A 23714-nucleotide genomic window follows, 5' to 3' on the forward strand; every position below is an offset into this window, starting at 1 on the left:
CCTCTATTTCCATAAAATATCAATCTTTTTGTTTGTTTTTGGTACTGGGGATCAAACTCGGGTCCTTGGGCCCACTGAGCTAAATCCCCGGCCCAAAATATCAATCTTTTAAATATATAGCTTAATGACTAGTGTTTGTTTCTTACTCTTATTAGCCTGTCATTTTAAGACTCCTGAGAAACTTCTGGTTTTATTATGCTTGCTTGTATTATGGTTGCTTCACAGCCATTACTCTTAACCTACAAGCACTGAACTGAATGAAACATTTATAGGACCAAATTTGTGGCTTAACTCTTGCTAAGGAGTTAACATTTCTCATGTTTCCTTGTTTTTCTTTCTCCTTTACAGAATTAAGGAACTCTGGAGTTACAAAAATACTGTTTCAATTTTAAGAATTTTGATGTCTGGACAGATGAAAGGTTAAATACCTAATTGGCTAATTAGGCAAGAATTCTAGCATTTTATCTGATATCCCCAAATCCAGGATTTTCCCCCAAAATGATTTGTTATATAGGGAACTTTTAAAAACATTCTGAGTAATGGCAAATGCAAATACACACACAACTAGAAGACAAAATCATAACAGCAAAATGAAAGTCAAATAAAATTCATGCCTGCATATAGCCAATATTTGGTTAATTGAAATCAAGTATTGCATAAGTTTTGCTAACATTTTAGAATAGTATGTTTTGACTATTCCAGTTGCTTAAATGTGGTGTCACCAACAGTATCTAAACTATTCTGAAACTCATACTAAAAAAAAAACCACACAAATAAACCCCAGTTTTTAAAAGTTATGCTGAAATATGCCATGTTGTCCTCTGAAAACGTAACTTTTACTCACTGGCCTGTTTTTGTTTCTCCTGTATAAAAATTTACATTCATGAAGCTTTTACCCACCAAACTCCATTTGGTATTAATGGTAATGGAGGAAAATCTTGGCACAAAGTATCCGCATACATTATTTGCATAGTTCATGTCACTTATGCAATGAGAAGTTCAAGGATTTTAGTGCTGCATCCTCAACTAAAACTTTATTTCCTTGAATAGAACATACACAGATCCATGTAAAGAACAGACATCACATTAGGCAAATTCAAACCCACTAACCTATGATCAGTCAGGAATTACACTTCAACCAAGTTAACAGATTTCTGCTCTTGGTGGTCCTTTGTGAAACGCGAGAGAAATAAGGTGGCAAGGTACCTGAGTACAGAAGTATTTGAAGAAAATACCTAAGTTTTTCCTAACCCAGGTTAACCACTGAATGGTCATCTCATCCCAGCAGGCTCATTAGGTTCCTACCTATGTGTTCATCAGTGAAAAAATACCTTTCTCCATACCTTAACTTCAGATGCAAGGTGCTGAGTATTTCCACAAATATATATATTTGTAGTACCAGGGATCAAACTCAGGACCTTACCCTTGAGAGGCAGGTGCCACTGAGCTAAATCCCTGGCCCTCTTAAGGTAATTCTTAATGGAAAAAAAATTTTCCCCCCAAATTTTAGTAATGAATGAATACACAAACAACATTTAAATATTAATTCCATGGTGCAAGGATTTCCTGAAAAGTACCTTTAATGTGTTTGTATCTGCAGCAAGCATTAGGATGTGCTAATTTTAGCACCATAAGTTAGGTGTGCAGCACTACACATGAGATATCAAGTCATCCCAACCAGTATTTACCCATATGAATAGAAAAACTGAACAAAAACATAATTCTGATAAAGGCTGCATTCACAAACCCAATACAATTTAAAGTAATTTTCTCCATAGAGGGCTTCCATTTAAAACTGTTTCATAATGATAAATAAAAACAGGAATTACTTAGAAAATAAAATACTTCACTGTTATTTACTGGTATATATTAAATGTCTTGCTAAATAAACTATACCCTCAAGTCAAAATGTTTTTCAAACCAGTGTTTCAAATACCAAAATTCATTGCTATGTTATTGTTCAGTAACTCCATTCAAATAAACATTGGTATTGGATTCTCAAGAAAATAATAAATAAAAATGCAGCTGAGGCAAATGCTAAGTTTGCATTCTGAACTTTTAAAGGCAACACCCCACTCTACATCCTTTAAGACTGCCAGTCTGCTTCAATAACTTGAATCTGCCATATTTTACTTCAACAGGTAAAGCACTCTGCTGAGAATATAAAAAGTTATAAAAAGGCAATCATAAAAGATTAAATATTGGTAGGCATGTCAGCTTTCTTTTAATAAAAACAAAAATAGTCATTGTCATCTATTTAAATAATCTTTTGTTACAGAGTGTTCCAGTTATTGAAAAAGGGCCCTTAAAAAACCCAACTGCCTATTATCTTTTAACCCCACTCCTCTTGCCCCATAACAGACGATTTGAAGGATGAGCTATTTAATGTGCAAATTGGCAAAACAAATGCAGAGGAGAGGGGACTTCTTGAAATGATATGCCCAATCAATTCTCGGTTTATTCTTTAACAATATCAACTTCCAAAAAGTAAAATAACCAAAAAAATTTTAAAAATACACAAAACAGACCTTCATCTTTGCATTCCTTTCCAAACACAAAACGTATGTACAGCATGTTTAATAATATGCAATATGCAAAAGCTCCGTGTTGCTTTTAGCAACATCTATACCCACCCACCCTCCTTATTCACAAGTGTACCTCTACTAAACACAATTACATAACTAAGCCTGTTAGTTTGAGAGGGTCTTAAATTTGTTAAAACTGGAAAATCTTTGTATATGGGCTCCACTCATTTGACTCTAGGTTATAGACTTCCACGGTATTCAGAAATTCATTGCCATCAAATCCTCCCACTGCATAAATGGTGTTCCCCACAGTTGCAATCCCAGCATTACTCCTTGGTGAAGTCATATTTCCCATCATCTTCCATTCATTTCTAGTTGGATCATACATTTCCACGCAACTGATAGCATGAGAGCCATCAAAGCCACCACCTACAAACAGTTTTCCTAAGCAAAGAAATGAGACAAGGTGAATTTAGAGAGGCTCAAGTATAAGGAACAAACCCCTCAGTCTGTCTTTGTTAAAAAAAAAAAAAAAAGCAGTGTTTTAAAAGTAGAAATGCCTGTTCATTCTGTCACAAGCTATTTAATTGCCTACCTAATGTGACAAGCACTCTGGAACCTGAAAATATAAAAATGAGTAAAATGTATAAAAATCCATTCCCATGTGAAATTAAGGCAATTTGGACGTTGGGGAAAGGGAGCAGCAGCATCAAAAAAATTCTGAACAATTCTTTGCAGAAGTTACTATTTATACTGTTTCACAGATAATGAAACAAGAAGCACAAAGAAGTTGACAACTAACTTAAAGCTACTAAATGGTAATCTGAAATATACCTATGCACTGGAACTTTTGTATTAATCTAGTACATAGAAATAATACTCAAGCTGACTTCAGCTAACTGAAATTTTTACAGCTTTCCATTGGTTTAAGAATGTTGGTATAACAGTTACTTTGGAAAGTTATGACTTTCAAATATACATGCAAAACAGTTTTAACAGTTACACTATTTTCAAACAAAAAGCATTAAACACGCTGATTTGGAAATATTTTTTCTTACTAGGGATCAAACCAGTAAGAAAACCAGGGCCTTACACATGCTCAACAAGTGTTCTACCGCTGAGCTATAATCCCCAGTTCTTTTTATTTTGAGACAAGGGCTTGCTAGATTGTCCAGGATGGCCTTAAATTTGTGATCCTCCTGTCACTATCTCCTTAGTAGCTGAGATTACAGGTATGTGCCAGCATGTCTAGATAGCTTAGAAAAAATTTTATGACAGATTCTCAAATTCATTACTTTATCTGACCAGCAATTAACTATCCTGCCCCAATCTGTAAAACACCCTGACAAAGTTCAAAGCCAATAGGTTACTTGACTGTGTTTATTCACTTAGGCTTTCACCAGTTGATAAGCCTACTAAGATTCAGCTGTTCCAAAAAGAATGGTTAACTAAATTATTACAATTACATAATTACACAGTAACTAAATCAATAAAATAAGATGTGAAAAGAAGGCTGTCTACATAAAACAAAGCTTAATATTTTGGAAAGGATTGTTAAAATAGAATAAAGGTCTAATTTCCAATTAGGTATGGAATAGACAATGGAAAACCCAAGACATTTATATAAACTTTGCTTTGAAAAAAAATTATTTAAATCACCATTCTAAATGAAAACTCAAAATCCAAGATGATACATTATGGGTAAGGTTTATGAAAGAAAATCATCTGAAATTTCAAAAAATACATCCAATCAAAAGATTGGTGAATATATTTAAGTTATATATCACACACTGAATGTGATTAAAACACTTCTAACAGACAAACACTCAATGTCCACTGCATCAAAAGGGATGGCTGTTTCTGAATTCTCTGATATTTTTTTTTGGCACTGGGGATCAAACTCAGGACCTTGTGCTTGTAAGCCAGATGCAGTGCCACTGAGCTAAATCCCCGGCCCGAAAAATAAATCTTATCTTCTATCTATCTTATCTTATTTTTTCTCTTTCTCTCTCTCTCTGGCACCGGGGATTGAACTTAGGACCTTGCGGTTGCAAGGTAGATGTGGTGCCACTGAGCTAAATCCCCAGCCCTGAATTCTTATACAAGGGTAGTCACTCTCATTCATATTTCCTTGGAATTTTACAACTTTTGCCACTATTTGCATTTCACCTCTCCATATCCCAACACTCACCATCAAGAACAGCTACTCCAGCTCCTCGCCTAGCCACATTCATGGGTGCAATTAAACTCCAGGTATTATTTTCAGGATTATAACGTTCTACTGTGTTCAGACAATTCCAAGACTCTGCACCTCCGATTATATACAAATGACCATCAAGCTCACAAACTGCAGACTGATGTCTACCTACAAAAGTTAAACCAAGATTATTACTACAGCTACCAAAACCATGTATGCTACACATAATATTGACTCACAGGCTAAAAAACAAATAAAACTTACGAATGTTAAGAGAAGCACAGCTTGTCCATGACTTTGTTACAGGATCAAACACATCACAATTTTTTAGTCCTTTCTGGCCATATGGATCAGAGCCACCAACAATGTATAATTTACCATTAAGAGCACACACTCCTACGTAAGTATAAGATATGGTTACATACATGAAAATTTAGTAATCATTTAAATAGTATTTTTTTTTTTTTTGGTACCGGGGATCGAACTCTGATCCTTACGCTTATGAGGCAGGTGGCAGAACCACTCAGCTAAATCCCCGGCCCTAAATACTATCTTAGAAGTTATGATTACCTGCATTACAACGGTTAGTTCTCAACTCTGGAACAGGAATCCAGTCATCAATGTTTGGATCATACATCTCTCCACAACTCAAGTCATCTGAGTGGCCGTTGGATCCACCTACCACATAGAGCTGGCCCTATGTCCAAAGTGAGATAAGAATTCTCACCATTTTGAAGTTATGAGGAAAACCCCTAAATATTGTGTTCTGGTTTATATTTAGATGCCCTACCCCCCGATAAAGCCTCACAGGCTCATAGATGTGGCTTTTGGGAGGTGACTGGATCGTGGGGGTACTGTACTTATCGGTGGATGGGTCCACTGATGAGTTTAGAGCAAAATGTGATGTTGGGAGGCAGAAACTGGTTGGAGGAGCTGGGTCACTCAGGGCATGGTCTGGAAAGGTTATCTCCCTCCTTTGCTCCTCCCTTCACTCTCTCTTCTTCTTAGCTGCCATGACACCAGCAGTTTCTCCTCTGCCATGTTGCCCTACCTTAGAGCCAGCCAACTATGGACTGAAACCTCTACAAACGTGTGAGTCAAAATAAACCTCTCTTCCTTTAATTTGTGTATTTTGTCCCAGAGATGAGGAAAGTGATTAAGGCATGTAGGTTGTGCCTGCCATTCAATGTGCTTACCATGAGTACAGCCATTTGAAATCGGGCCCTTGGTGTTCTCATGGGAGCAAGAAAGGACCAATGGTCTGTATGTGGATCATAGCATTCAACTGTTCGAAGACATTCTTCTCGGTTATAGCCACCTGGCAAAAAACCCCATAAAGATTTATTTAAAATATTACACAGGGCTGGGGATTTAGCTCAGTGGTTCCACCGCCTGGCTCACAAGCGCAAGGCCCCGAGTTCAATCACTAGTACCAAAACAAAACAAAAAGAACAAATCTAAAATATTACACTGGGCCAGGGTTTCTGGTCCAGAATGGTTGTAAGTAATGTACACAATAAGGAAAAGTATCAAAACTCTTAAGGACCAATTAGTTGATGTTTTAACAACATGCTTGTAAAGTTGAAAAATAACATCTGTGTGAGTGAACTGCTTACTTGTGGCTTGAAAATTAGGAGAAAAAAAATTAGAAATAGGCTGCTGGGGGTACTGCTCAATGCTAGAGTATCTGCCTAGCATGTATCAGATCCTGGGATTGATTTCCAGTAATGCAAAAAAGAAAAATGTCAGAATTTGATCTAAAGTTAGACTAAAGTAAATACTTTAGTAAAGTAGTAAATACTGTTTGATCTAAAGTAAATACACTCAATAGTATTTACTTTTTATTTATCTGCCTTTTGGGCATGCCATTCAAGAAGGATTATTAAGCCTTTTCCCCCAGAATCTGCATGCTACAGGGAAGCATTAGTAACCATTTATGCCTTAGCCAGTTAAATACTTCCATTCTTACCTGCAGCTATGAGCTTGCCATTCATCTCTGCTGTCCCCAGACCAGATCGTGCATACTGCATAGGAGACATGGGCTTTTCTATTAGCTCATCTGGTTGCATCTCAAAGCTTAAACTCTTGATTAGTTTTGGAGTGCTTGTTGGTGAGCTCTGTGGACTGTTTCGCCCATGAAGGAAAATTACACAGAATATACCATCCAGCACAGCCAGGCACAAGTAAGTGTTATCTGTAAGCACAAAAGTTCCATGTTTAAGATGCAGAATTACTAATATTTTGTTTGTTGTTATGATCCTGAGTTGTGCTCCACAGTCTCCAGATCCCAGACTGGAACATTCTGCTGTTTTCCAAATTTAACTGTTTCTAAATTTTTTCCTTAGTCAATTTAAAATATGAAATTGACAATATTCCTTAAACACAGATAAACTGAAGACAAACCTTGCTAGTGTCATATACTTACTTGAAGTTTTTTCTGAAGCAACGATTTTCCATTCATGCTTAGGGCTTTGTACTGTAGCATTTGAAGAAGAGAGACATCCAGCGGAACTGCTACTTATCTGCTTATGGCCATTTTCACGTGGTGGCTTTTTCTGCAAAATCAAAAGGTAGCTACAGAAACCTAGCCAAAGACCATAGCTGGTGTACCTTTGTTCCTGAGCTATTCCACAACACTGCCAAAACACTGAGTATCCTCCACCTCTAGATGACACTTTCAGCACACGATACTTAATACAAACCAACACTTTCCAATTGACACAACCACTAGCGCACTTCCATCTCCACTCAATAATGAAATAATCATACCTATACAATTAGCCTGGTCAGAAAAAGCTCAATTTAAACAATTCAAAGAACCTGCTTCAAATCAAATATCAGAATGATACCTTAAAAGGAGATGGGGGTGGGAGGGAAAAACCTATAATCAACGTAAGTTGTTGATATCAAGTAGAGAATTTCCCAAAAGATGCTATAATTTAAAATGGCATGAGTTAACGGAATGAATGCATTTAATTCACTATCTCCATGTAACTATCAAACCTAACAACTTACGTATTCGTACCCTTTATACAATGCTGGCAAAACATGAACAGACAGACCCATCTGTTCTCTCTCAAAGTTATTTTACAGGAAAAAAAAAGTGGCAATCACAATAAATACCAAGTATAATTTCTTTAGGGTTGTCTTATAAGTATTTGATTGGTTTTCTAGACAAAAGTACATCAAAACCCTAAATAAAAAATAACAATCAGAAATGAATACTAAAAGAACCAAATATTCACAAAAGAACATAAAGGAATAGAAACAAGTGGGCAAAGATGCCAATTTCCAAATGATTCCAAGAGAGCTACCATGTTCTCATGTCTTTCCTTTTATAGCTTTTTTCCAATTATATTAGCCTTTGCCACTTCTAAGGGCTTATGATCATATGGAACTGGAAGAGAATCCAGACTACCCCAACAGACGTGCCAATCAGTACTGCTCAACTCTGCTCATCTAGTTATTCTGGTGCCTGAGGCCAGAACACATGGATAAGTAAGATTTCTAATGGAAATTCTGATTGTTAGTGGAAACAAAAAGCCATATAACAAGTAATAAAGAAAAACATTTTGATAACTACTTGAAATTATTAGGAAAAAACCCATCAAATTTAGATCTGGGTCACTCAGCATGTATGAACCATTCTAAGAAAAGGGAGGGAACATATCAAATAGGTGGTTATTTCATTCTTCTCCTTATTATTATTTTTGGTTCTGGGGATCAAATGGGGGACCTTGAGCTTGCAAGGCAGGCAGTGGAACCACTGAGCGAAATCCCCAGCCCAACAGGTGGTTGTTATTAAATTCTATTTAGACATATTTAGGTATTATTGGGCACTTTAGTCACATCATCTCTTTCAATGCAGTAAAGGTGTGACAGACTGGGACACGGCATGAAAATATTAGAAATAAATAAGATTAGTGCTACTTAACCTCACCTGGTATTAGGAATTACAAGTTACACAAAACCTTATCCTGTGGCAAAGGGTCCAAAGTATTATAAACAGACAGTGATTACGTGAAGAGATTTCATGGCAGAACTGCTTTAATGTATAGACTATAACGAACAGGAAATGAATGCAAAAGAGAAAGGCACTAACATTGAAGAAAGTTAGTGAAATATATAGGCCTAACCGAGAAATGCTAAGTAACTCCTTTGTACATATAGCCTCTATCCCTCTATCAGGAAATCCCTGTTAGGAAATTTGACAGTTTATGTTTATTCTGCCTTCAAACTTTCTATTCCTACCTTAGGTGGCTTTTAAAACACAGTTAGACTGTAATTGTGCTCCTACTTTTCTAATGGCTTCTTCTCAACTTCCTTTTTAATTCCTGAACCCTAATATGTAGCTCTCATCCTTATTGCATGATCTCTACCCATGGCCTCAAATTCTGAGTCACACACATCAGAATCCCACCCATTCTGTCTTCTTTTTCCCAAATCTTCCTAAACAATCAGTAAGGCCTACTAACTTGACCTTTGTACATAAGTCCATTTATAGAAATAGGTGAGGAATCCATCCTTTCTCACCATGCCTTTAAATTAACCCCTCATAAATTAAGCCTAAACTACTACTTGCAATAGTCTACAAACTGGTCTCACAAACTTTAATTTACCCTCCATGCCTGGCAATAAAATAGGAAAAATCCAAGGTAACAATTTTGCAAAGTTAATAAATATAAATCAACTGAGATTCTATAGTCCAGAGACTGTAACCTAATGGTAAACCATTTGTTTATAATATGATTAGTGAATGTACAAATCTTTGGTGAATAGAAGTGACAATTTACCCAATCTTTTCTTGCTGGGCTATTGACCAATTTTTCATAATTATTAAAAGTTGTGAAATATGTCAGATGTCATCTAAATTCTTCCTGCTGTCTACAGGATAAAGTATAAGCCCCATTCAGGTAGCATTTACCTATTCCCCGACTTCTGACCTCCTCCTCCAAGAACAGGATCCTTGCACAGATACTCTTTGCTACCTAACATATCCACTTCTAACTACTATGTAAACTCCTCTAAAACCCAAGACTGCTCAAATGTTGCCTCTGTGAAATTTCCCCAGCTTCTTGCCTCTTGTCTCCAATATGCCTTGTGCTTTAAGCTCTCATAAGTCTGTGTTGTTTTGTTCGGCAAGCAGAAACTATCTCTTGCACATTCATGTTCCCACGCTAAACACTGTAGCCTGCAATTTATTGGACGTTCAATCTTTGCTTGTTTAAAAGTACTTTATAAAAATATTAACTTCAAATGTTTACAGTTGAGAGAAAAATCTTATATAATCAAGCACAACCAAAGTTCTCAACTAGTTCAAACCCCAAAATTACTTAGAGAATATTTAACTATTAGTGCCACAAGACACCAGAGTTACTACCTGATAACACAACCATATGTTACCACTGACTCTACCATTTATCTTCTAATTTTTAAAGGAAAATATTCCTTAGCCTGGGTTAACTTGGACTACTACAAATATAAGGCTGAGCTAAGGGACAAATAAAATTAACATATACTGTACAACATTTATATAAACTTCAAACATAGGCAAACTAAACTACTGTGTCACAAGTTAGGACAATGGTTTGCTTTGGGCAGGACAGGGCAATGATTAAGAAAGTATAAGAAGGCTTCCAGGATGCCAGAATTTTTTTCTTTTTCCTATAATAGGCAGTATTTATACTGGTTGGTTCACTAGATGATATTTAGAATATGTGGGACTTGGGACATGGTTCAGCAGTAGAGCATGTTCTAGCATGTGTAAAGCCCTGGGTTTGAACCCAGAACTGAAAAATTACTTACGTACTTTTCTATATGCTATTCATTCATATATACCTGAGATGTTTATATTCTCTATTTGTTGAAAGTGTGTCTGAATAAGTATATCTTTACTCAGTAAATGCAGGGAAAAAAAATCAAACTGAATTTTATAAAAGGCAAAGTAACTCAATCAACACAATGCAACTTGTTTAATTCATTTTGTTCAAGAAACATCTAGATCAAGTTGTAACATGATTGATCACTACTAAGTTTACAATGTATAATCCATATTAACTACACCATTTCTAATTTCAAATAATGAGAGCTCAGTATTAAACATCCAAAATTTCTTTCATAGCCATCAACAATTTAAAGAGTCCTGTATCTTTTTCTAAACTGGGCCTTTCAGTCACGCCTGTTGCAAATACCTACTTTTCATATCCAACCAAAACAATTTCTATACTATTTCATCATACTGTTCTTTTTGCTACTTGTAAATCCTAACTTATGAGAAAAAAAAAAAATCTAATGGAGTTTTCTAACTTGCTGAGTTAACTTCTTTTCATGTGGCAAAATCCTAAGATCTGCTTGTTTTCTCCCAAAAATGTTTCTGTCCAGTTATACCAATGAAATTCATCCACTTTCCTTTATTAAAGGAAAATTTAAGTATGCTATAAAATTTTCCAGTCAAATTTTAACCTGAGGTTACCTCCGACTGCAATGTGTACCTGCACAAACTGAATGTGGTCATCATCACTGCCAAACACCTCAGCCTGTCCATCTAGTAGGTTCCCATCAAGCAGCTTGTGATCAGCTGAGTAGTACAAGGTTTGAACCTGCAAAACAGCAACAGAACACCCATGTGGCTACTGTCACCATGGCTACTCCACTAGTATGCAGATCACACAAAGGCCTCAAGGTAACCTCCAGTGTGCTTCTTGAACTTCTTGACATCTTACTGTGGCAGGATCACAAAGTAAAGAAAAATACATGTCATGGTGGTAAAAATTTAAAAAGCAAAAATAAAAGCCCAAAATCAACTACAAAATCTTCTAATACTGGCTGAAGAATCCTTGGCTTGATTGGCTTGAAAGAAATCTTCATCTTTTCATAGCTTCTATTATGCAACATTAAGAAAAAAAAAGCACTAGTACAAAATATGTACACTTAAAAATATACATCTTTACAATGAAATAAATATTGAATAATTTACACCCTTTGAAGATAAATGGTCTGATTTGCATTAACATACTTCTCTCCTGTAGACAGTGTCAAGAAAAACAAATGCAAAAACTCAAGCAAACTGTAGTGATTTTTCCTTCACAGATGCAAATACATGGCTACTGCATCTGATCAAGTGGGGACTCATAGAATATAAAGATCCGTTAGTCTTTTTAAGAACACAATGATAGTGTTTTTTATATGCCTAATAAGATTTGGGAAGCCTTTAGTGATTCTGGAAGGCATAAGTACAGAGTAATAAACTCAAGGCTACAGCACTGCTCCACCTGCATATTTTTAATTCCCACCATTTGGCTATCAATACTTTTTCATGTATATTTTCTAAAAGTAGCCCAAGTTAATTGAGTGACTGTATGTATGAACAACACCATAGAAAAACACAAAGCTTTTAAGAGAAGAATCCTGTAAGGAGTAAACACCATTAAATCATCATCGTTCTCTGCCCACAGCGGATTTTTCTTAGGAGAACTGGGGCAGGACTGCTGCTTCTTTACGTGTCAATACACTTGAGGTTTCTTCTTGTTTCTTCAGTCTTGGGTATCCTAGTTTTGTTAATAAACCTATGGGGAGATAAACCAATGGGGAGGAACAACCATTAGAAGCTTTACCTACTTGTCAAATTTAAAGCAAAAACCTGTGAAGAAAAATTAAGAATCTACAGAAAATTTCAGTACCACCTCCCATTTCTAAAGCAAATTACATGCTACTTTAAAGAAAGTTAACAGCACATTATAAGCAAAGAAATAAAAAAAAGAAAAGCAGAAGACCAAACTGAACAGTTCATTCAGCTCACCTGGACACCCCCCCTGTTTCTCAGCTTAGGGGTACCTATAGCAAAATTTAAATTCTTTAGGGTCATGGTTATAAAATAAAAGTCAAAGGGAATCCTTCATGTTACAGCAAAATAATATTTAAGAATTGTTGAGTCCCATTTACTTTAAAACTAACCTCTTCCATCAGCTCTTCCAGACTGTCTCCATTCTCCCAGATGCTACGCTGCACCCAGTTGATTACCTTTGTATACAATTTGCCATTGCTGGGCAAGCAAACATTATCTTCAAGCATTACCTCCAGCTAGGGTTAAGAAAAAACAGTGAAACACAGATCAGAGCTGAAATTTGAGTTCTTAGCTTAATTTGCAATTTCATAATAAAGCAATCACAGATGCCAAACTGCATTCTACACATTTACATTAATTTGCAAACAAGCCAGTTATCAAAAAGAAAAAAGTAAACAAACTGGTCGGCACCCATTACACTGGTAATAACAATAATATATTATCATTTTTGTGAACATTACTCACTTGTTTAATCCATGGACAAAGATTCTGTGCTTGGAACACCTATAGGTAGCATAAAATCTATTTATATGCTATACTCCTTACCTTTAGTCGTGGAAGCTTAAGAAATTCTTCCTCTTCTGAAATTTGTAACAAATGTTCCTGAATATAAGCATCAACCTTATTCAACAAACGGGCGTCTCCCATACAACTTGCAAAATTTCGGTAAGAGATGCAGCTGGTAACATCCATTCTAGATAGTAAATAATCACCACAAACCTTGAAAAGAAACATAAGTGCCAACATTTATGTATACTTTATCCAACAAATATGTAATGTTCAACATGTAAGCACCATGTGAAGAATATAAAGATGAATCAAAAATCATTGTCTTAATACAACAGTGGAAACAACACATGTACAAATGACAAACATCACAAGAATGCCATCCAAATAAGTTGTTAAAGGAGGTATGTGACAAATTGTAATACTACACAGGTTCAGATAAATATTTTCAACTACAATATTTGGTTAGGCTTCATGAAAGTCAATATCCAAATTGAGCTCTATGGAAAAGATGATGTGGATACTGAGTACAGACTAGAAGGAGGAAAGATGTTGCCACCCTAGTCTGGCTGAGCAAAAGGTAAAACAAGAAGCAATTTTGTAAAAACAGCAACTACATTATGGAGAACCTGGAATGCTAAACTCAGGAATACGTGCTGTAAATCACAGAAGGATTTTTGAGCAGGGATGTGGCACTGGAACAAGGTGACAGAACAACTATTCTCTCACTGTAGCTTGAAAGCAGCCAGAGATTGTATGTAAATAAATGCACAAGGCTATATTCCAATGAAATGGGCAACTGGCCTATGGCCTGCAATTTACTGACTTCTTGCATTAGCAAATTAAATGCCTTTTCTCTTATGAATTATTAAGTACTTTTTACTGGCATTAAATTCTAGACAGAATACGCTGAAAGAATCAAGATGTATAGAAGAATACAAGAGTATAAAGAATATAAATTATTAACTCCTGGGAAAAACAGCTGAATATTTTAATTCACACTATCAGAATAGCCACCATGCTGCAGAAGGACTGTCAAAAGAGGAAGACATTAGCCCAAATTATCTGACAACAAGTATGATTTTGCTTATTACAGCCAAACAGTTAAAACAACATATTCAGTTTTCTGGCAGGGGCAAGGGGAGTATTTTCAAATTCTTAGGGCTAAAGAATATTTTGGGACAACTGCATTCTGATCACACAAACTCTTTTAGAAACAGTAACCCTTTTATATTATTTTTGATGCCATACCTGCTTGACTCGGTCCATCTTCAGCTTTTTGGCTGCAGAATAAACATCTCTCACTAATTCCTTATCAGCTTTCAACCTATCAAAAAAAAAGTTTTTATTTTTATGATACTAAAACCTTAAAATACAGACACTTAATTTAAGTATAAGGGAGATATGCAACTTGCTGATGATAGACTCTAATCATATGATTTACTTTACAGTACTTACTGAGCAGTATAAGCATAATTCAATAAGACTTCAACAGCTTCTGGATTGAGATCATCAAATTTAACATGAGAAACTCCATGAGGATCACTATCACTATTAAAGATTTCAAACAAATAGGGACTGCAGCAAGCCAGTACTGCTCTGTGTGCTAACATCTCATGGCCACAGACCTGAAATTATAAAAATTTAATATTAGAAGTACTGGGGACTATGTAGTTCTCTACCACAACAGCCTCCTTTACCTTAAGTTTCTAGATAAAGCATTCTCTTAAAAAGCCATTTCATTAAATGTCTATGGTGGTAGTGGTGGGAGGGGGAATCCAAGAACATACAACTTTTAGTAACTGATTTTCTTAGTAATAAAAGATCAATTGTGTAAGATTCCAATTAAATTTTAAATACCTGAAGTCGAACATCACAGAACTGGCCACTTTTCCTCAGGGCATTTAATTTGGCAACAGAAGATTCAATAAAATTTTCATCTTCAAACATCAAATATCCATTGGGAATCATTTTTCCTTATATATTTGGCTAAACAGCAGAAAGAGAGCTGAGTTTGTCTTACTTATAAATGGTGGTTCTTAAAATTATAAAGAGTAATATAATTTATTTTCACATTCCATCCTATCAGTAGCACAAAAATTTTATCAACTAAAAACTTGGCTAAAGCAACACTGGTGCTCAATGCGCAAGTCTTTGAAGTCTTTCTAAGGACTCATACAACTGTGGGTACTTTAATAACTTGAGCCATATTTCCATGCCTATTACATATTCACTCTGAAGGGAAGGAAATGAGACTCCATCCTGTCCAAACCCATGTAATGAGCAGCCTAAAAAATCCTAGAAGGAAATGAAGTAGCTACCATGCGTATGTTCATTTTCTTAGATAAGGACTGCCGCTATTCCTTTAACTTACGGATGAGAAAACTGTTATATATACTAAACCTATACTTTTTCAGTTTCCTTAAACGGTCCTTCATTTGACTTTATTCCTCAAAATTATGTAAAATCAAAATTTAAACATGAAAAACTATCTAAATTCTTCCTTCCTTGCTTAAACCTCACATTTAAAAGTCTGATTAAATCTTGGCACTGTGTCTGCCAAATGATTTTTACAAATATTTTTAAATAGATAAGGCAAGATTTAAAAAGATGAAGTTAGGTGGAGATGGTGGGGCATGCCAGTAAGCTCAGCTACTTAGGAGACCAAGGCAGATGTATTTCAAGTTCAAGTCCGCAAAATAAAGAGCTGGGGATATAGCTTAGGGTGAAGGGCCTGGCCTGGGTTCAATACTCAGAATGGGGTAAGAGGAGGAGAAGAAAATAAAACAAAACAAAACAAAACTACAGCAATAGGAGACACCAGTTACAGAGAGGAAAAAAAAAAAATACAGAAATATTTTCCAAATGGTTACTGACTCTTCTTCCTTTTAAACATGACAGACCGATATTGTACTCAGCAATCTTCAGAAAAACAATGTGTCTCAATGCTGGACAGGACCGTGAATATTCACTTACCTTACTATACTGGTAAGAAACGTATTACTGGGGATTCAAATAATCCAAAGCAATGGAGTGTTGAAATGAAGCGCTTCGTCAAAGTATTAAGATAGCTGGCTGAAATGAACGTAGATGTATCTTAAGCTCTAATGTTGGTTCCAAAACTCAGGCTTGAAAAGGATGTAATCAAGTCCTTAAAAGCTATAGACATGAATTTCTTCTGTGATAACGATGCATCATAATCTGTAACAATGACAAATGTAAGTTAGAGATTTAGAATGATCAAAGTCTGTCACTGACCTTAGAGCAGACCATGCAAAACAAGTCCTGATTTTTAAGAGATTCTGAAATAAATGGCAAAAATATTCACACTACATAAAAAAATTAACAGAAATATAATTATACATAAACATTTTTCACTGAACTTCCAACTACTTGAGTGAACTTAAAAAAAAAAATCCCCACAGGGCAGGAGCTAATTACTTATTAAAGAATTAAAAATATAAATACTGATTGACTCTAATGTTCTTAGATCCCAAGTAATAAAAAAAATGAGATGTCTGTTTTTAGGAGCCAGCAAACAACCTTTGGGCACGACCCCTAAACATGTATATACTGTTTCCCAAAATTTGCTCTACATGTTGCAGCCTCTACACCTTTAAACTGTTTGACCTTGTTCCAGGGATTTAGCTCAGTGGCACCATGCCTGCCTTGCAAATGCAAAGTTCTGAGTTCAATCCCCTGTACCAGAAAAAAAAAAAAGCTGCTCAACCTGAAACACCCCTAATCCAATCTCTGCCAGATGAAATCTTACAGCTAGAGTCTCTGCCACATTCCCACATCTGAAAGTAATTTTACCCCATTTTAATAAACAGAAACTGTCTCTACAAGGTATGTATGATCTTGTTTGTCCGTTCTGTGTCTCACTTCTGTTTACCTGCTTATCTTCCTTAACTCTAAGTCCATGAAGACAAAGTCTCTGTCTTGTTCATATTTTGTATTTATCCCATCTTGCCCCAACACAACTAGCCTAAAACTTGAATACAAAGATAAGTAATTTGTTTAAATAAGCAAAATAAAAAAAAGAAAAGTATTCATGTCTCTGCTTTGCATGATCATTTTTTGCATATGCAAAACAAAACATCAATTAATTCTGGTTCAAAACAAATCTTCATGGAAATCAACCCCCTTCCCTATTCTCCCCCTCATTTTCACACACACACACACACACACACACACACACACACACATATAATTATTAGTGTCAAATTTATATGGCACTTTAAAAGAAAATCACCTGAACTGATATTACATTATTGATTCAGGGAACTAGAACTAAAAAATTTTATGAAATATGTGCACAGTTGTGGACATCTTAAAATAACCTTGATTTGCTTTATATACCAATCAAACCTACAATTCTATCAATTATGCCAAGTTGAGTAATCACTTGCTCCAAGACTCCAGTAAAGGCCAGTCCAATTCTAATTCAACAAACCTACAGTGCAGGTTTAACACGTGTACAATCTGTAGAGCAGCTGAATTCCATAAGCCCTAACTGGTTTCTCCATAACCGAGGCTTCATTTCAAGGAAACTCAAGTATTCCAACACAGGTTAGGACTGTTGTCAGTGCTTACTTCTTCGCCAAATTATATCACACTACTGTGTAATTTTCATTTCTTCTGCTTTACACGTTCATCTAGGCTGATTAATCCAGCTTTTCCTAAGAAACTAGCTTTTAAATACAAACGCTTTCCAAATATATACTATGTACTCAGAACACACTATTCTAAAGAAGCCTCTGAACATTTTCGGCCAAGACTCGGCTCATTTTATGTATCATATACATTTGACTGGCCAACCCACAGGCATACTTATCAACTTTTCTTCAGTTTTATAGTGTACTTGAAACATGGGTGAAGGGAACCCCATGCAAACTATTTTTATATGATTAAAATGCATCACTGGGGCCACTGTGTTTTCTCTTGCATGGTGGCCCATCCTCATGCTCTGGTGTACTTCTTTTCCTACTTGGCCCAAACTCGCTCTGCAGCATGTTTCTTTTCCTACTTTTAATAAAATTTTGTTACCAAAAAAACCTTTTTAAAATGCATCATCTGAAAAGGCAAAACACTATAATGTGAAAATTTACAAATATTTTAAATGTTAACCAACTTTATTCAGTATTTATTGCAAATCTGTCTTGATCTAACCAAGAATAAAATGACACCTATTTATTATTTGACAAAGTGGATGTTCTACCTTAAATTTATTTTGGAAAGAAAACAGATTATTTAAAATCACTGTGGTAATTTATATCTTATGAAGAATTTTTGGAGCAACTCTTGTGATATGAAGTTGTACAATACTGTCATGAGTTCTGAAACAGTCTTGTTATATTTAGTATTTGATTCTCTGTGCATCAGTTTTAATATAAGCCTCATCTCTTTAATAATCAACCAATCAGTACAACCCTAGTTGATTTTAAAAGCTAGTCCAGGGCCTGGGGATTTAGCTCAGTGGTGCCACTGCCTACCTCGCAAGCGCAAGGTCCTGAGTTCGATCCCTGGTACCAAAAAAAGCTAGTCCATATATGGATGACATTTAAGTTAATGTAAACTTGTCTTTGAAAGTTTACATTCTTTTACATTAAAGCAAGTTTAGGCAAATCAAGAGTTTTAAACCACTCCCCCAAATTCACAAGTCTTACATGGTCTATGAAACTCAAGCACAATAATTAGTGGAATTAAAAATGGGGAGTTGGGGCCGGGAATTTAGCTCAGTGGTTTTGACACCTGCCCCAGTACCCCCCCCCCAAAAGGGGGAGTTGCCAGGGATTTAGCTCAGTGACACTGCACCTGCCTTGCAAGTACAAGGTACTGAGTTTGATCAATGGTACCAAAAAAAGGAGGGTGGGGGCTGTTTTTCTTTTAAAAGCCAAATCAAAAGCCCAGACATCCAGAGTCCCAGAGTCATCTAAAAGTATAAAACTTACTTATATACTTTCAATTAATTAACTTACAATTAAAACTGAGGTCAAATATATACTGATAAATATATTTCAGTTCTTTAATATGGCCAATCTAAGACACAGAAGACAGATTTGTTAAGTGAGTAATTAAAGTGCTTCAGTAATACTCTGACACAAGTTACCACAGACCAGAGATTATTGTAAGTGAAAAATACAATTTAACAAGTCTTGAAAGAGTTGTGAAAAGGGTAAACATCATATGCCCCCTCCTCAAATTCTTCTCTGGCCTTAAGAGTAAGATTAAAACATCAAATACTAAGGGCTGGAGGTATAGCTCTCAGTGGCAGAGAATTAAGTACATGAAAGGCCTTGTTTGATCCCAGCAACAACAAAAATAAGTAAATAAAAATTCAAAGCATTCTTAAAAACTCAAGCGAATTACAAATACTTAGGTTTGGCAATTTTTTGAGGGTAGCCAAAGTAAACGGACCAATCTTTTTCTTTTGCGGTGCACTGAGGATCAAACCCAGGGCCTTATGCATGCTGGGAATGTCCCCAGCCCACTTTTTAGAACCAGAAATTGTGGCTTCCCAATGTCACCTCTACAAACTACTATCAATCATCACCAATCTAAATCAAAACTCACCAAACTCACTTGTTCCACACTTTTAATCGCATAGTTTTGTATTTTTTTTCATTACAACACAAACACCTGTGGCACCAAACATGGCAGGCACAAATTGGAATTGGAATGCTTCTACCATGGAGTTAATTCAATTTCCTGGCCTTGAACACCTCACATACCAGCCAAGGTAACAAACCATACAGTGAAAATAGCTTACACAAAAGAACAAAGAAGGTATGACTGCCCATATATTCCAGAAACTGCAGCAATTTTGGTTTCAACAGATTGTAGACTACAGGATGCACGTAATAGTGGAAGCAGAAGCAAGAGATTAATTCAGATGTTTGAACAGTGCTAAGTATGGAGACCAGATGAAGGATTTAAGCAGGGAATAAGGTACTGCAGTAGAAAAGTAGGGTGTGTGTGTGGCCCAGGGGAATGAGTAAAATATGGACATAAAGGCAATTCATTGAAGATTCTGTATACCCACGATTAACTAAGGCAGCAGGTACCTAAGATATTTTAGCTTGAATGCTGCAGTATCATTACCAAAATCAACTTTTAAAAAATGAAGAAATCTAGGAAGATAACAGTTTTTAGTTCGTTGCATGGAGAAAGAGGAATGAAAGAGGAAAAGAACTGGCTTGGAGAGTTTGATGATGAGGTATCTTTTGTACACCCAGGTTGACATCAAAAGTTTAAGAATATTGATCTCAGTATAGGTTTCGAAACATTTACAAGGTGGTAACTGACATTTACAAGTATATATTTTCTGTGGTTCTAACAAAACCCCAGAAATAATTTCTTATTCATAACGCTTGAATTTACATCCTCTAGCACAACACAACGTGGATCTCCACCGTTTAAGATTTCCTACATGCTGGATTTAACAGTACAATCAATACTGCTAAAAAGTTAATGATTTTTCAGGATTATCTCACCTTAATATCAATGATTAAGATATTTCTCTAATAGGAAAACATTTAAATTTAAAAACCTACTACAAAACCACACTGAATTGGCATCTAAAGTACCTAAGCAAGAAAAACAAAAATCTACTTTCAGAAAGTAGCTAAAAAGACACTATAACTAAGACTAAAACCTAAAATGCTTTGTTGAGGCGTTAGAATAAGAGGACTACAAATTAAGACAAAAGTTAAAGAAATTAATATCTATTAAAACAGACCATTCCAGGTCTCTCGGGTCAGTCAAGTCCAGTTCAGCCCTAGCTACCAAAGTATAAAGTCTCTGATAAGCAACCTGCTGGGTGGCATTAAATAACACTACTCTCAATCCAATTCTAAAGCCAGTGTTTACTCCACGTCCAGGTTTACAAAAAAGCATCTTTAAGGCAGAAGTTTCATAAGGATTTGGCCTAAAACTATTCGGTAGTATTTTTTTATTTCAACCATTGGTGCTATGATCATTTCAAAAAATGGCCGCGATAGTCCACGCTGCACTTGTTCAAACGTTGACCGTAATACTAGGCTTCCAGAGTTAACGTTTACTATTAGACAGGAGACCATACACACAAGAACTCAAAGAACAAGTTGATGCCAGGATATTCTGACCTCCATCACTGACAACAGACAGTAGGCAACAAAAACGCAACCTTTACGCCATCTGATTTCTTGTCTAAAATATCACCGGTCTCAAATCTTTTCTCTACTACGTATCTGGAAAAAACCCCAGATGTACTTTTAAAGTATTTTGGTTCAAATGTTCCTACGTTCAACCTTCACTCTGATACTGCCTGATGTCTTCCCACCAAGAGCTTAGGACCAGACTTTTTGCAAAAAGGGTCAAGACAAAAAATATAAAAAAGTAAACTTCCCCACTTATTTCTTTCGTAAAAGTGAGAGTGGCCAGCGGCCCGAAGTGCCGGGCGGACCCCCAGGCCTTTCCACTGCAGACCCTCGGAAGGCGCCCCCTCCCCAGCCCGCGCGGCCCGGAGTCCGGCTCCGCACACCCCCGTCCGGGATTGGCCAGCCCCGCAGTCACTCAGCGCCGACACGTCAGGGCAGCCACTCCCAAGCTCCTCCCGCCTCTTCCCCGCGCTTGGCAAGAAAAGCGGGCAACGTGGAGCGGGAACAAAGGACCCCGCGGCCCACGGCGGTGGGGGACTCGGTGTCACCCACCTCCAGGCCGGCGTGACCAACGCGACCTGGGGCGGACTTAGCGCCCCCACGCGCCAGGCCTCGGGAGGCTTTGCCGAGGAGCGCTCAGAGCAAAGCTGGGCGTCCGTTCCTGACAGGGGAACGGAGCTTCCCGCGCCCTCCTTCCGGCCGGTCCACCGGCCGCGCGCCCTGCCCGAGGCCCCACGATCCTCTCGAGCAAAAGCCCCTCGATCCTCCCACCCGACACCCCGCCCCCGATCAGATGAGGGTCCTGGGCCTTCACGCACGCCCTCCGCTGCCACTGAGCCCCGGCAACCATGGCAGCGCCCGGCGCGCCAGCGTCACCATCTTCCTGGCTGCCCGCGCCATGCCCTCATCTCGGATGTCAGCCGCGGTCTCCCCCTCCGGCCCATTACCTGGTTCATCTCTGAAGAGATGGAAAAACTCATCTCTAGAGATCGAGGGGGAGCAGGAAGAAGCGGGCGGGAATTAGTCCAAAGAAAAGCGCCTCGAGGCGGCAGAGGAGGGCAGTCCGCGGACTCGCACGAACTCCCCCTCGTCGGCACAGCCGCGCCGAAGCAGCAGGCGGACACCTGCGCCCAGCCCTTCCGAGAGCGTAAGGGAGCGACCGACCTCCGCGCGCGTCCCGGAGACACTGCTGCCGCCGGCTCTCCCGCACCGCCTCGAACGTCACCACGTGCGCCGCCGCCGCCAACGCCACCCGGCCGCTTCCGGCTCTAATCCCTCCGCGAATCACGAGAGCGCTCCAGAAAGATCCAGCGGGAGCCACGCCCTCGGGGCCCCGCCCACCCCCGCCCACCCCCGCCCCGCCCTTCTTCGCCCCGCCCTTCTTCGCCCGCTGGAGCTCTTTCCTTCCCGGCTCAACTAGGTCAGAGCAAGGTGATCGCGGAGAGCGAGGCGGCGCTGCGGCTGCGCGCGCCTCCTTTTACTTATCGCGTGGTCGACCCCTCTGTCCTTTTCTCGCCCGCACCCTCTCTTCGCCCTTTCAGACTTTGCCGGAACGGGTGGTTACCTCCTGCAACCCTCACCTGTTCGGTGTTCCCTTCCGGGCACAATAGTCCGAGAGATCGGACCTGGGCGATTAGAGTTCTGGGCGTCAGGCTGGCTTTTAGGCATCCGCAGTGGACTGGAGCTGACCGCAGTGAACTTGAGTGATTTGGGCAGCAGTTTTTACCTTTGGGGTGAAGGGGAGTGGAGTTGATGAGGAAGAGGCACTTTAAAGAGGAGTTGAACAAACCTCATTTGGCCTAGTGTGGGTGAATGGATTCAGTAACTTGGAAGAATCAGTTTGGAGAATCATCGTACTACCAATTTTGCCATAAAAGCCAGTTTATTTCTACTCATGTTCCCTGGGTTTTTCCTTCTGAAAACGCCGGAACAATTCTTCACTGGTTCTGTCCTCTTTCAGGAAAAAAAAAAATCGCCGTGAGAATTTACAGTCTTATGTCCCAACCCCCTGGGGCCTTTTAGACAAAGAACCAAATCTAAGCCTACATACCTCCTCTCAGGAGGCACATCTGTTAATGTCAAACATGGTTTAAACTGGGCAGCAACTTCTTGTGACTCTGAAGGGCAGTCCGTAAAGTTTCCTTCATTGAAGGTGAGGGGATTTGGTGAGATTATATCCAAAATAATACAATATGTAGAAGTTACATCCAAATCAGTTTGGTGAAGAGCTCTAGATTAGTTTATGGAGATTTGGGGAAGGCACTTAGTCTAGACCTAACCTTATTTGTATTTGGTCGCTCAGCTTAATTTATAGACATTTCTAGTTTTGCCATTGGTTCTTACCATTCTTGATCATTAACTACTTAATTATGCTTGTGGGAGTAGGAAAAAATAATTTATAGAGACTTCAGCTGCAATAGAACTTTACAACTTTTTATTATAAAACCTTGAAGCAAGGAGACTAGCTTCCTTTTTGTTGTTTTCAGTTAGAAGACGAAACA

General features: G+C 37.9%; 1 protein-coding gene across 2 annotated transcripts; it reads right to left on the minus strand.

Annotated features, from left to right (window-relative positions):
- Positions 1-1006: 1006 nt before the first annotated feature.
- Ivns1abp (influenza virus NS1A binding protein) lies at positions 1007-22502 on the minus strand. Of its 2 annotated transcripts, none has more exons than XM_004862788.4 (15): positions 22378-22502; positions 16049-16273; positions 14933-15061; positions 14531-14700; positions 14324-14399; positions 13112-13285; positions 12676-12801; positions 11214-11321; positions 7148-7277; positions 6692-6916; positions 5919-6040; positions 5293-5419; positions 4987-5118; positions 4717-4890; positions 1007-2969 (listed from the first exon to the last, which is right to left on the minus strand). In XM_004862788.4, exons 3-15 carry the CDS (start codon positions 15041-15043, stop codon positions 2716-2718), a joined length of 1929 nt encoding a protein of 642 aa, XP_004862845.1. In that variant the 5' UTR covers positions 15044-15061; positions 16049-16273; positions 22378-22502; the 3' UTR covers positions 1007-2715. The 2 variants fall into 2 exon arrangements, with proteins under 2 accessions (XP_004862845.1, XP_004862844.1); XM_004862787.4 differs by lacking the exon at positions 22378-22502 and adding an exon at positions 22161-22348.
- Between the last annotated feature and the right edge of the window lie 1212 nt (positions 22503-23714).

This window comes from Heterocephalus glaber, unplaced genomic scaffold (assembly GCF_053883595.1).
Source record: "Heterocephalus glaber isolate CG9 unplaced genomic scaffold, H.glaber_assembly_v1.0 deba00001600, whole genome shotgun sequence".
NCBI classification, from domain to species: Eukaryota; Metazoa; Chordata; class Mammalia; order Rodentia; family Bathyergidae; genus Heterocephalus; species Heterocephalus glaber.

Excerpts from the sequence above, each read along its gene's own strand:
- Ivns1abp (XM_004862788.4), bottom strand. The coding sequence starts at position 15,043 with ATGATTCCCAATGGATATTTGATGTTTGAAGATGAAAATTTTATTGAA. Across the intron at positions 11,322-12,675 it reads TGGAAGAGCTGATGGAAGAG|GTTCAAACCTTGTACTACTC; the intron begins GTTAGTTTTAAA and ends GCTGTTTTGCAG. Across the intron at positions 6,041-6,691 it reads TGGCAAGCTCATAGCTGCAG|GTGGCTATAACCGAGAAGAA; the intron begins GTAAGAATGGAA and ends GTTTTTTGCCAG.